This window comes from Lygodium microphyllum, chromosome 11, assembly GCF_053477565.2.
Source record: "Lygodium microphyllum isolate KBCC chromosome 11, Lygodium_microphyllum_v1.1.10, whole genome shotgun sequence".
Classification (NCBI taxonomy): Eukaryota; Viridiplantae; Streptophyta; class Polypodiopsida; order Schizaeales; family Lygodiaceae; genus Lygodium; species Lygodium microphyllum.
The window spans coordinates 59,751,631-59,763,860 of record NC_141145.1 but is presented as its reverse complement, the minus strand read 5'-3'; the positions used below and the strand labels follow the sequence as shown (position 1 = coordinate 59,763,860).

General features: G+C 38.9%; 1 protein-coding gene and 1 long non-coding RNA gene across 2 annotated transcripts; one reads left to right on the top strand and one right to left on the bottom strand.

Moving 5' to 3' along the window:
- Nucleotides 1-4,689: 4,689 nt before the first annotated feature.
- On the top strand, nucleotides 4,690-8,484 carry LOC148028863 (uncharacterized). The gene is made up of 6 exons (XR_015692335.1): nucleotides 4,690-4,845; nucleotides 5,037-5,157; nucleotides 5,353-5,664; nucleotides 5,761-6,110; nucleotides 6,230-6,271; nucleotides 7,323-8,484. It is a non-coding gene; the product is annotated as an uncharacterized LOC148028863 (long non-coding RNA).
- Nucleotides 8,485-8,674: 190 nt separating this feature from the next.
- On the bottom strand, nucleotides 8,675-11,933 carry LOC148028862 (uncharacterized). Its single transcript, XM_087687635.1, has 7 exons — nucleotides 10,737-11,933; nucleotides 10,238-10,458; nucleotides 9,792-9,950; nucleotides 9,606-9,636; nucleotides 9,388-9,523; nucleotides 9,222-9,305; nucleotides 8,675-9,138 (listed from the first exon to the last, which is right to left on the bottom strand). The coding sequence occupies exons 1-7, from the start codon at nucleotides 11,887-11,889 to the stop codon at nucleotides 9,072-9,074; spliced, it is 1,851 nt and encodes a 616-aa protein (XP_087543761.1). The 5' UTR covers nucleotides 11,890-11,933; the 3' UTR covers nucleotides 8,675-9,071.
- Nucleotides 11,934-12,230: the final 297 nt, after the last annotated feature.

The following is a 12,230-nucleotide window of genomic DNA, read 5'->3' as shown; positions in this document are numbered from 1 at the left end:
TATTTTATTTTAATGGTATGCTGGGCACAAATGCGCATGGAAAAATATGATTAGTTGAGTTTATTTTAGAAATTATATGGAGATTAATGTGCACAAAAAAGGGAAAATTTTGATGCATGCAAGGTATGTGTATGTACCCTAATCTAAATGCGCACACTAAAAAGGAACGGCCACATCTACGAAAGAAACTAAAATGTAATCCAACCAATGTAAAAGTTGACAACATGAAGAAAAAGACCAAAAACATGACATGTATTTTTTTGTAATTTATTTTTGTGTTTTTATGGATTTTTAGAAAGTGTATAAGTCATGTCAAAATTTTTCCATAGGATTGTGGATTGTTTGGAAAAGTTGATTGTATCGTGTCCACGTAGTTCTTTGATTGAAATCTTATCCATGTGTTATTTTCTATTTTCAAGTATCTTCTTATGTGTCTGTGTGGAGTGTGTGTTCTCTAAACATTTGAATGGCACCTCAACTCCATAAATGTGTTCCTTTGGTCTATCAAGATTATTCTTCACTATTGAAATCGGATCTTATTATTAATGTTGACCTTTCCAATTTTATGGCTCTTTCATTGCCACACTGATTCTGGATCATCTTGCTTTATGTGATGAGTTATTATCCTCTTATAGCAAGTGAGATGTTCTGTCCGAGATATCACTATTACAATGATGCCTAGAGGCTTGTAAAAGGCTTTGTCTCTTCCTTACCGTAGAGAGGTTCTCCTAGTAGGACATAATGAGGACATTATCAAGGTGTTACAGGAACAAACACATACCATCCTAGATCCTAAGAAAGTTCTCACTACCTCAGATGTCTCAATGGCAATGATCTCATACCCATTTTGGAATATGTTGTGTCAATTTCTTCAGGATAGGTTTATGCGTGCCAAGACTCCATCCAATTACTTGTCCGAGGATTTGCTCACTGCCTCTAGAATGTTGCTTAAAGGAGTGGTCATTGACTAAAGCTCATACCTTTGTATAAAAATGGATCAACATTTTATTAGGGTCACTAGGGATACTATGACTAACGTCACCTATAGGTCATATTTGTATGCAACCCTACCGAAGAAATTTCATCACATTTTGAAACCCTTTAAGTGGTTCCTCCTCCTTCATATGATCTTGGATCCATCCTTGAAGATAATGATTCTCCTCCTTCTTTGGTGATCCAAAGAATGCACTTAAAGTATGTGGCTAAAACTATTCGAGTTTCTCTAGTGTTAATCCCTACTATATCAAAAAGTGCTCTTCTTGCATGCCTTACATCTATAAACTTGTTTAGGGCACACAAAGATGGTAATATAGACACATCAGTTCCTTCTCTGCAATGCCTAGTAACAAGAGATGTCATTTTTTTCTTATGTAAGGATATTAGAATCTCCATTGAGATATCAATTACTACCTCTATTTACTAGTTATATTATTCTTGTTATGAGGAGATATAGCAGTCTAAGGAGGAGTTTTGCAAGGCTACTACAGAGCTTGTCTTTACTAAAGAAACCCTTTCTAATCTATTCAAACAAATGAAGCAACATATTAGATTATTAGAATTGCAAAAAGTGGAAAGATCCTCTTTGCAAGCCCAATTAACTATAGCCAAAATTAAGGTAGCTACTGTTACTGAGGAAAGCAACCGCCTTTCTAATGAAAATCGAGAGTTTAAGCTTTAATTGTTGCACATACAGTAGAGCTACAGTCAGCAAACTCCACAATTGATAGCTAGAATACCCAAATCAAGGAGTTAAAAGAAAAATTGGCTTAGTTATGCTTTGTTCCACCAATTGGCTTAGTTACGCTCTATTCCACAAAGTCCTAGTGTATCCCCAGTGCCTTCTTTGTTAGATATAGACTTGATTGCTCTCCAATGTAATGCAATGCTATGTTCATTATTTCAAGCCAAGGATTCAATCTAGAATGCAACTTTTGTGGACCAATTTTGAGCAATTTATGGAATATATCCTACTAGATCACTCCTTTTTGTGCATTATCAACAACAAAAGCTAGCCTTTTATATGAAGTTGTCCACTATCGATTTGTGTCCTCTAGAGGATGGATGGAGTAGTGCTTGGTCATCTGATATCCTTATGAAATTGGAGAGGGTGGTATTTCAAGCCTCTATTACACCAGATACCATGTCGATGGCTTACATGTATATTCAAGGTGATATTGTGATTCCAAAATATGAGAATTTGTCTTAGTATGTGGGAGATATTATTTTGCAAGCTGTCATTTATGTTCGACATTTGGAGATAAGAATAGATGAGTTTTTTCAAGATTATTCATCCAAAGTGATTAATTGTCCTAAAGTTTCTTGGTATCTAATGATAGATTATGTTGCCGTGAATCCTCGCCAATTAAAAGCATCTACACATCAACAAAATGCTAACCAACTAAGGGAGGATCTTTTAGCCCACATTTCTACATAAGCTCCTTTTAACACATCCTTATTTGAAGCTTGCAAACATTGATCTATTTTATGCCCATCAGTACCTTCACTTGTTTATTTTCAATGGATGGCCCATAGATTTGATTCTTATTTATCCATACTTCAATCGACTCCACATATTATTCCTCCACTTCTTTTTTAATCTCAAACGAATCCCCAAATTCTTATTTTTACTCCTTGTTTGTTCATCATAGATTGTGTTTTTTCACCCCCTCCTTGTCCTCCTTTGTCTACTACACTCTTTTTCACTTTTCCAATATATTTATTAACTTCTTTCTTATCAAATTCTATCAAAACTACATGAATATCCATCTTTAAATCTTTCTTCTTTTTATGATTTTGCATATCCGTCACTTCATCCTTTAATGTGTGTTCCTCTTCTTTCTTCCATATCTTTTAATTTTGATCCACCTCAGTTGGCTAGTAGCTACTCGGGTTTTTATTTGCAGATACCTAGACGTAGAGGATGGAGTCACGCTGATTTGTTGACAGATCCCTAGATGAATTAGCTTGTTATTCTAGGGAAATGGAAGAGTCCTATACAAGCTTATCATAGTTATTTTTCCAAATCTATCATCAATCTGTTGATCTTTCAATTAGATTGACAACTCATTTTGCTTGGTACTTAGTGTACATGCATCGTCATTCTCATAATGATCAGAAGCTAGTATATAAATTGTGACTTAATACTAATGTGGATGTTGATCCCCATTGGTTGGCCATATTATCTTTCCATGCTCTATGTCTTCCGAGCAGATATATTGTACTTGTGGAGAGAATGTGTTGTTTACAATTCTTTCAAAATCCTTCCAAGACATTTGTGGATGAATCCCTTTCCATAGATAGTTGCTGAAACCATCAAGCTTTTAAGCATCATACACTCCATTGATTCTTGATGTATCTTTGCTGGGCCATAATGATATATTCTATTTTTTTGGAGGTGCCATTCAGGTAATTGTTTAATGTATAGTTTGTATATGTGGTGTGTGAGTTGTGTATGAAGGGTTCATGGTTTTATGGAGCTAATCAAGATTGTGTTTCCTTGGTGATTGCTTGATTTTTTATGAATTTGAAATGGACAGATGAAGCCTACTATATCCTTTATAAATTTATCATGATTTAATCTTTTAAGGATGAATTAATGGATACAAGGTGTTTTCCTTTTGTCAGACTTGTTTGCAAGATGCAAGTTATTAGAAGGGGTCGTAGATTTGTTCGAGCTAGATTTTATGATTGAAATTTGTTATTTTAGAGCTTTTATTCTCTTTTTCCAAGGTTGTGAGGACGCTCCGTGATTAAGTGTGAAAATATGTTGAGTGTTGAAATGATTGTATTTTTAGCTAGTTTTTGTTGGGAGCTAAGATAGATGTAGTGTGTACAGATGGACAAGAAATGCATGCTCTACAACATGATTTGGAAATAATCATAGAAATGGGAGTCAAGTCTAACAAGAGAAACTATCTAGGTTTGGTCATTTTTGAGATAGAATGGGATACTCCTGTTTGGGATCTTTTAAAAAGTTTTAATAATCCCAAGGTCACGACATCATAAGGAAAGATTTTATTTTGATATCATCAAGAATGCACAGTTTGATGCACTTTCAATTACGATTTTTTTTCAATAGCTATCTAAGAATGTTTGTCAAATCAATTGCTAATGTGCATATTACAAAGCTAACATTTTAATAAGCTCATCATGAGATAATATGGTCTAATGCTAAATACTTCTTAATAGTGGGAATCTAAAGTTCGATAATAGTGTAATGTGCTCAGTTTCACAGGAAGCCTTTGATCCAGATGGAGCCCTTGTATTAACTTCTTATTCCTTACTGCTACTCTCTCAGAGATATACTGAACTTTTTCCACTAAGTGAAAGTGCTTGTGATAAATTGATGGAATTGATAGTGCGCTATGGGCATATAGTTTAAATAGTAACATTTATGGGCAATGCCAAGAACTAGCATGTTAGGAACATTTATACTATTAGTTAAGGAGAGGTGGGGGACGAGTGCCATGTGGCAGCCCCCACCTCCCCCACAAGAAGAAAAAGAGAATGCGGGGGCGGGTGCTGCCGCCCCCGCCCGCAAAAATCACGCCTGCCCCTTCGCACTGGGGCCGCCGGGGTGAGTCTAGGCACGTTAGAACTGCCCGCGATGTGGCAGCAACGCGCTTTTAGGGCGAGCCACGTGTAGCTGTGAGGTGGCTGGCTGGCTGGCTGGAAAAGAGCATCCAGCGCTATTGGCGACTGTGGTTGGTTTTGAGTGTTGACTCGATAGTCTCTTGGGCTTTTAGCATGGTTGGGTGTGTCACTGTGTTGGAGTGATCTTCTCTGGCTGTTCATGCTGTCGATCTGTGTGGACCCGCGGAGTCGTCTGGTCTGGTTCTGGTTCTGGTCTGCCCCTTCCCATTTCATGCCTGTTGTTGCTACGTGCTTTGCGGTTTTTCTGGTTTTTGTCGCTAGCACTACCCTTGTGTGCATGTTGTTGCTGAAGTTTGTGTCTAACTTGTCGTGTTGTCTTTGTTGATCTGTGATGATTCCTGTCTGTTCCTTCCGGAGTCCTAATGTTGCTTTTTGTTGTGCAGGTTGCTCGAAAGGGCGATGTGCTTCTCTAATCCTTTGCTGATTTCTATTGTCTGCTTCAAATGGCTGGAAGAAGAGTTTGCGACAATGGACATGAGCCACTATTGTTGTGCCTTTTTTTAGGTGCTTCACTCGATATGCGTATTTCCTTATTCGTTCCTGAACTTTGAAGGGTCCAATCCTGCGGTGGAGGGAGGATTCAGATAATCCTGGCTTTCTAATCTGATAACAGATACTGACGGGCTGCCCTCAATTATATTCTTTGTGTCTATGTGTTGAGTCATAAATCTTTTTCTGTTTGTTTTGTGCCTGCTACAGGCTTCTGTGGATGGCAGAGCGAAGCATGGGTTGATATGTGGACATGTATGCATACCAATCTATTGCATCACTATTTTTGGTTGAATCTGGATTGTACTGAGATCAGATGGAAAAGTTGGATCACGCCCATATAGTGCCTTGAAGGGGCTGATTCTTGTGAATGATTGCACGGACATCCGGTATGCTTGTGTGACAAAGGGCAGCATCTCATCCCAATTTGGCAGCAATGAGTCTATGTACATAGCTAGCATCTGCTTTATTGTCTTGTTTAATCTTTCGGTTAGCCCATTTGTCTAAGGATGATATGGAGAGGTAAATATTTGTTGAATGCCCATGCTCTGTGCTAATACTTTCATAATTTCGCTTTTAAACTGCTGGCCCTGATCTGACAATATGTGTTGTGGGCAGGAGTGCTAGAGGATTATCTTTTTCAGCATGAAGTCTGCCACTCTTGATGATGTGCTATCTAGTAAAGCCTGTGTTTCACCCCATCTAGTTAGATAATCTGTTACTAATACAATGTATCTATTTCCAGTCTGTGATTTTGGGAAGGGTCCAATAATTTCAAACAGAGTTGCTGCTGTGATTGGCTGCAACATTCCATAGTTTGTTGGGGGGGACTTATGTGGTGCATGATTGTATGTATTCTGTGATATACTGTTTCTCATTCTGGGCCAGTAGTATTTATTTCTCAGATTTGCTAGCAGCTTGTGGAAACCCAAATGGCCAAACGTTGGGTTAGTGTGATAGTATTCCAAGTATGTACTAATTAATTGAGAAAAGATTTTGCCATTTTATGTGTTGGCTCCTTTCTCATTGCTTAGATTATCTGTTGTAACTGTGGATCTGATTGTTGCATTGTTGCTAATGTGTCCAGATCAGTGGGTATCTGACATACCTGGACATTTTTGTATTTCTGGTATCCTTGACAAGCTGTCTGCGATGTTGTTTGTTTTTCCTTTTGTGTATCTTATGATGAAGCTGTATTCTTGTAGGGCGAGAATCCACCTCAATAGTCGCCTTGGTGGATATGATTTTTGCATCATTGGTATCACTGGCTGATGGTCGGTCTCGATCAGAAATATTTTGCCATGTAAATATGGGTGCAGCTTGTTTATGGCCCAAACTATGGCTAATAACTCTTTTTCTGTTGTACTGTAGTTTTCTTCTGTCTTTGTTATTGCACGGCTTATGTAGGATATTGACTGCCATTTGCTATCTTCTCCTTGTTGTAACAATACAGCTCCTAAGCTAGAATTGGATGCATCGGTCTACAGTTTGAATTCTTTGCTGAAGTCAAGGTAACTTAGTTGTATTGATTTCTGCATTGCTTGCTTGAGATCTTGCCTCATGCTGTTCCCAGTCTCTGTATGAATCAGTATGTCATCGAAGTATATTACCAAGACTCTTCTTTCTATTAAATCAGTGAAGATCTAATTGCCCATGCGCTGGAATGTGCTACCATCATCACTTAATTCGAATGGAATTCGGGTGAATTCATATAAGCTGCTTGTTGTTCGAAAGGCTGTTTTATGAGCATCAGTTGGTGAGAGTGCTATTCACCAATACCTGGATGCAAAATCAAGAGAGGTGAAGTACCTTGAGTGGGCCAATGTATCCAATAAGTCATCCACTCTTGGGAAAGGATATACATCATGCTGTGTGCCTTTGTTGAGGGGACGGAAGTCTATACAAAATCTGTATGTTCCAGCATCTTTCTTTACTAAGTGTGGCTCTGAGGTCCAGTCACTGGATGATGGTATGATGACTCCTTTTGCTATCATCTCCTTCACTACATCATTAATATACTAATTTTCTTTTGGGGATCTCTTTCATATTGCCACTTTGATTGGTTTTGTTGTACATGTTCTTATTTCATGAAAGATTGGTAGATGTATAGTAGTAGTGGTGTTTTGTGCTGGAGTTAAGTCTTGTATTTTTTAAGTATATCTCTAATCTCTTGTGCTCAGATGGTTTGTGGTATTAGAGGTGGTGCATTTAACAAGTATGCAGGCTATGGCTTCTCTATTATCTATTGCGGTGAGTGGCATCGTTGTGCTGTTGTCTAATTTTATTCTTTGTGCTCTAAAGTCTAGGATTGCTTGTTGTGCAAGTAGCCAATCTAGTCCTAATATGACTTTGTAGGAAGAGATTAAAAGCATGTTTGTGTGTAGTTTGTTATAGTGTAATGTGTAGGTTTGTGATCTGATTTGTGTGATATAAGTCCTTATTCTTCCCAAAAAGTACCGTTATTTCTTGTGTCTTTATGATTGGTGCTTTCATTGCTAATTTGTGACTAATAGATGAAATTGTGCTTCCCGTGTCTGTAAGTGCTTCTATCTGGTGACCCTTAAAGTTTGTGACTATTGCACATACTTTACGTGGTGAAGGCTGTCTTATTATTTGACATTGTGAATGTATGGTCTCCGTCATCCATTCACTCAAGGGTTTTCCAAAATGGCTCCTCATGTTGCTGGTTCACTTGTGATTATTTGGAGATTTTGTACCTGAGCTTGATGTGGTATTATCTTCTTCTTTACTTGTACAACAGTTCTGAGGATGCCTAGAACTGCCCTGTTAGGGACATTAGAAATACCTGTGATGTGGTAACCACATCCTCTTCTTACACCATGCAGGCGTAACAATAGATTGAATTCCAACACATACCATATACATCATATATATAAACAGTTTGCAAGCATGCAAGATGAGTAAAGAAGACGTTTAGCATTTGTTGCATTATTGATTTTATGTTTCAAAGATATACAAACTCGAATTTCATATTTTGTGTGCATGTGTGGACATAACACTGGAAATTTTTTTAATAGTATGGAATGAGAGAGAGAGGTGTGCTGCCATATGTGGATGGTACAACCTAACATTGAAAGCAAGACATCAGATGCACATAAAGAATGGTCTGTCCTGAGATTTGACACCAACCTAAATTATTTATGGCTGGTTTGCATAAAAGTATCGTATTGAAGACCCACGCCACATAGTGGTGACTATAGTCTACTAATTTTATAGCCAGTCTGGTAGTGACCCATTGGGATTTATTACCTCAATCTTGATTCCAATATCTAGCACACTAGAGAAAAATGGGATACAATTGATCATCTTCCTTTCTGTTTTGAAAATCTGACCATATACAGACAGAATAAACTCACTATCATGAACATGTTTAGCATGTGATAACTTTTTATGTTTCAGCAAAAGTATTGTTTTAACTTCATAAACTTGGCTCGAGTGTTTCTCTAACCAAGTTAACCTGAAACCCCAAACAGAGAATATGCATTTCTGGATATGGATACAAAAGAATGGTGTAGCCATCAAAGGTAGCTTGGTGTGAATCAATGTAACAAGTGTATTCAAATCTTCATAGTATTTAATTTTGAAGGTCCAGAGGATATAGAACTCCTCCCACATGACATAAATGCTCATTTTGTGATCAACAAATGATTGAACAACTTTCCACTGTAACCTTGGAGTGATAGTTGGCTGAGTGTGCCAACAACTTCCAACTGATAGTCTGCACAGTTCACTGGTCTCTGATTCTACATAGGAGCTCCTCCTTCAGTCTACATCTTGTGTATTGGAGGAGGCACAAACCAACCTCCCAGAAACTGTGGCTATCTCGTAGCACCAACCTCATACACATGTTTGACTGGGGTTTTAATTTATCCTATACCTCAAATATACATATTGGACTTTGTAAGTGATTACAACTGCCAATCAATTGGAAGCATTCCTTGATCTTCCAAAATTTTGTTTGTTTCGGAAAAATGCCTGCAAAAGATGGGATTTGATGAAGCCAAAGGTGTGAAGTAATAAAAGTTAGAGGACAGTATGGAATCACTACTATGTATAACCTGCAATTAAAAAATCCTTTGTTGGCTGAGATGCCTGACGGATGAGCAGCCTTCAGAATGTGATGACTTGTCCGATTGATAATCCTGTAAGTGGAAATGGCAACAGATTGGAGTATGAACAAAACAGATACATGAATTCCATGTTCTTTTTAAATGAGCAGAGCACCTTAATTTCTCTTGAGCAGAATTTCCCCAAAGAAGAAAAACGACACCATCTCGTTGTTGAACCACTGCACGAATGGCAGCATCTGTAAATGGTTCCCAGCCCTTTTTCGCATGTGAATTTGCATGATGGTCACGCACTGCATAAAAATGGTATGTCATACATTGTAGCAGAGCATGAGAAAAACAGCAAAAAAAGTTTCCCACATTCATAAAACTCACCTGTTAGGACAGTGTTCAGTAAAAGAACTCCCTGTCAGCAGAAGAAAACTGATGAAAGTCAGATATTCTGCCTTATTGAAAACCCTCTGTTCACATCTGCAAGGCGAGTGTTGACCTCAAAAGATAGGCAAAATCAAGTATACAGAGAGAGAACATGTCTTTGAAAGATAAAGATAAGCTTAGAACCTGATGTGCCCACTTCTCCAAGTTCCCATGTGATGGAAATGGTAATTTAAGATCGTTCTTCAACTCCTTGAAGATATTAGCAAGGCTTGATGGAAGCTTTAGACCTTTCTCAACAGAAAAGCAAAGACCCATAGCTTGCCCTGGCCCATGGTATGGATCCTGGAAATGCAGGCAATGATCTGAGCATGTGTTAAAAGTATAAGGAATCACTAGGTCATGGTGCTTTGGGAGGAGAGCCAAAAGGCTTCCTAACACAAGCTCTCAGCAACGAGTACAACTCACATGCCAACAACAACAACAGTATCAGATTAATCTGTAGGTTAAATTCCATTGACTTAGGCCTTTTGGGGATTAACGGATGCAAGCACGTGTCCATCCAAATCCACTTCATGAGAGGCATGTACCTCCTTTAAAAACTACTAAACCATCTTAAATAAATGAGTTACCTGGCCAATAATAACCACTTTCACTTTCTCCAGAGGACAAGAATTGAAAGCATTGAACAGTTTGGCAGGTGGCGGATATATGGGAATCTTTGCAGCCGCTTCCTGGCAAACATACTGATAAAGGCGCTCCATGTATGGCTTCTGAAGTTCTCCTCCAATGGCTTCTAGCCATGATTTCTCCACTAATAAACTCCGAAATTTGGGAAAAGGCAGACCTTTTGCTGATTTATTGAAAACAATACCACAAACTCTGTAAATACTTGAAGAAAATGGCACACCGGTTCCAAGTCACCTAAGACATTCATCCTGATAAAAATTTATCACGGTGATCATAAATCATTGGAACCCCAATACCAGGAAAATGATTTGAGTTAAACATCATAATAGCACGATTGCTCATTGCTAGGCCAATATGACCTTTACCATGGCACTTAAATGTCTCAGGTAGATATTAATCCGAATGTTGACTATACAAAAATTATTAAGTTGACAAACCTACCTTCTGCTTCAACAACATTCTCTTCACAAACTCTCATGTTGCGTCTTGCAATAGCAGCAGCTTTGTTTAATTCCATTCGAATTTTTTGCTCCTGACTAATGTAACCCTGACTTTCAGCTCTAGCAGCGTCTACCTTGTCTGATTTGCCAGCCTGTGCTTCTGTTAAACAGGACTCATTGGAGTAACACGATTCAGGGAAGTTGGCATTCGGATTAGATGAATCACTATCTTCTATTGACTCAACGATTTTCAGTGTATTCTGCACTTCTGTGGTGCATAATGGAACGGTGTCCATTACTACGGGGCTAATTTCATGGTTAGCCTCCTCCTCAGACCTCTCACTACCTGAACAACGTTGTGAACTTGTTGTTCCAGTTTGTAACTTCGCACCTGATATGGGAGCGTCTAAGTCCATGCCAATCGTATTTGCAATGTCCATAGGATTGTTCCTTGAGTTATAAGCTTCTGCATCGAAGTGTAAAGATACCAAATCGTTGTAATGCTCTAGGGCATCAAAATGAGCCGCTTCTGCAGATGAATTCCTCGCTGTTGAAAAAGGATTCCCAACTTTGCCATTTTTCCTTGCTGCATCTGCATAGAAGGATTCCATATCATTCGAACACGGGACATAATGTTGAAGGGCGTCGAAATGCGAATCTTCCTCTAAATTTCTGTGTCTCGTGAGGCGCTTCCCAATCCTTTTTCTCGGCCGATTGTAATCCTCGTACTCTGTGACGCCGCTGCAGCTGCGCTCTGAAAGACTACCATGCCTGTCGGTTCTTTGCATTGCAATTTTATGTTCCGAAGGCCGCTGTCTGGGCCGGCGTTGTACGCCATAGCCGCCTTCTTGACCAGAGTCTCCGGCAGAGGGGACGGGATCCCTGGTTAGGGTTTGCGTGCCGCATTTGGACTGGTAAGCAAGTCCGTTCGCGACGCACAAACTGGAAACGAGAGGAGTGGTGGGAGAGGGCTCATGTACTGCGCTGCGAAGCCGTTTCTGCTCGGCCATGGAAAGCGAGGAAGGGGGAAGGCGCAGGGAGTAAATGTCTGCGGTTCGGGGGTCGCAGACGTTGGGAGGCCTCTCTCCATCACGGGGGGGCGTCCATGGAACGGAGAAGTGGAAAGAGGAAGAAGAAGAAGAAGAGAAGGCCATACAGGCAGTTTCTGTGAAGATGAAAAGAACGTGCAAAAGAAAGAAGCCGTCTCTGTGAATTATTCAGGTAACTAAAATCCAGATTAAACCTTCTTTTAGCGCCAAATCGCACACACTCACAAGGGATCTTCTTTCAGCCTAGGACTCTTTTCTATTTTTCTTTTTTCACATGTTATTTTTAATGTAATTTTTCTATTTTTTTCATTTCTGTAATTTTTAAAAGATGAATGTGAATGTGGATTTGAGGTTTGTTTTGGCTTTTTTTCTTTATTATTGATCTTGTGTTCAAGAATTATAAGGGAAATTTTTGTTTGACAATCTAGAATGTTAAGGTATATTAA

What these genes read in the sequence shown, in the direction of transcription:
- LOC148028862 (XM_087687635.1), bottom strand. Translation starts at nt 11,889, where the DNA reads ATGGCCTTCTCTTCTTCTTCTTCTTCCTCTTTCCACTTCTCCGTTCCA. An exon ending in ACTGAACACTGTCCTAACAG is followed by an intron (nt 9,524 to 9,605) that starts GTGAGTTTTATG and finishes ATTTTTATGCAG; the next exon opens with TGCGTGACCATCATGCAAAT. An exon ending in TCTGCTCAAGAGAAATTAAG is followed by an intron (nt 9,306 to 9,387) that starts GTGCTCTGCTCA and finishes TTCCACTTACAG; the next exon opens with GATTATCAATCGGACAAGTC.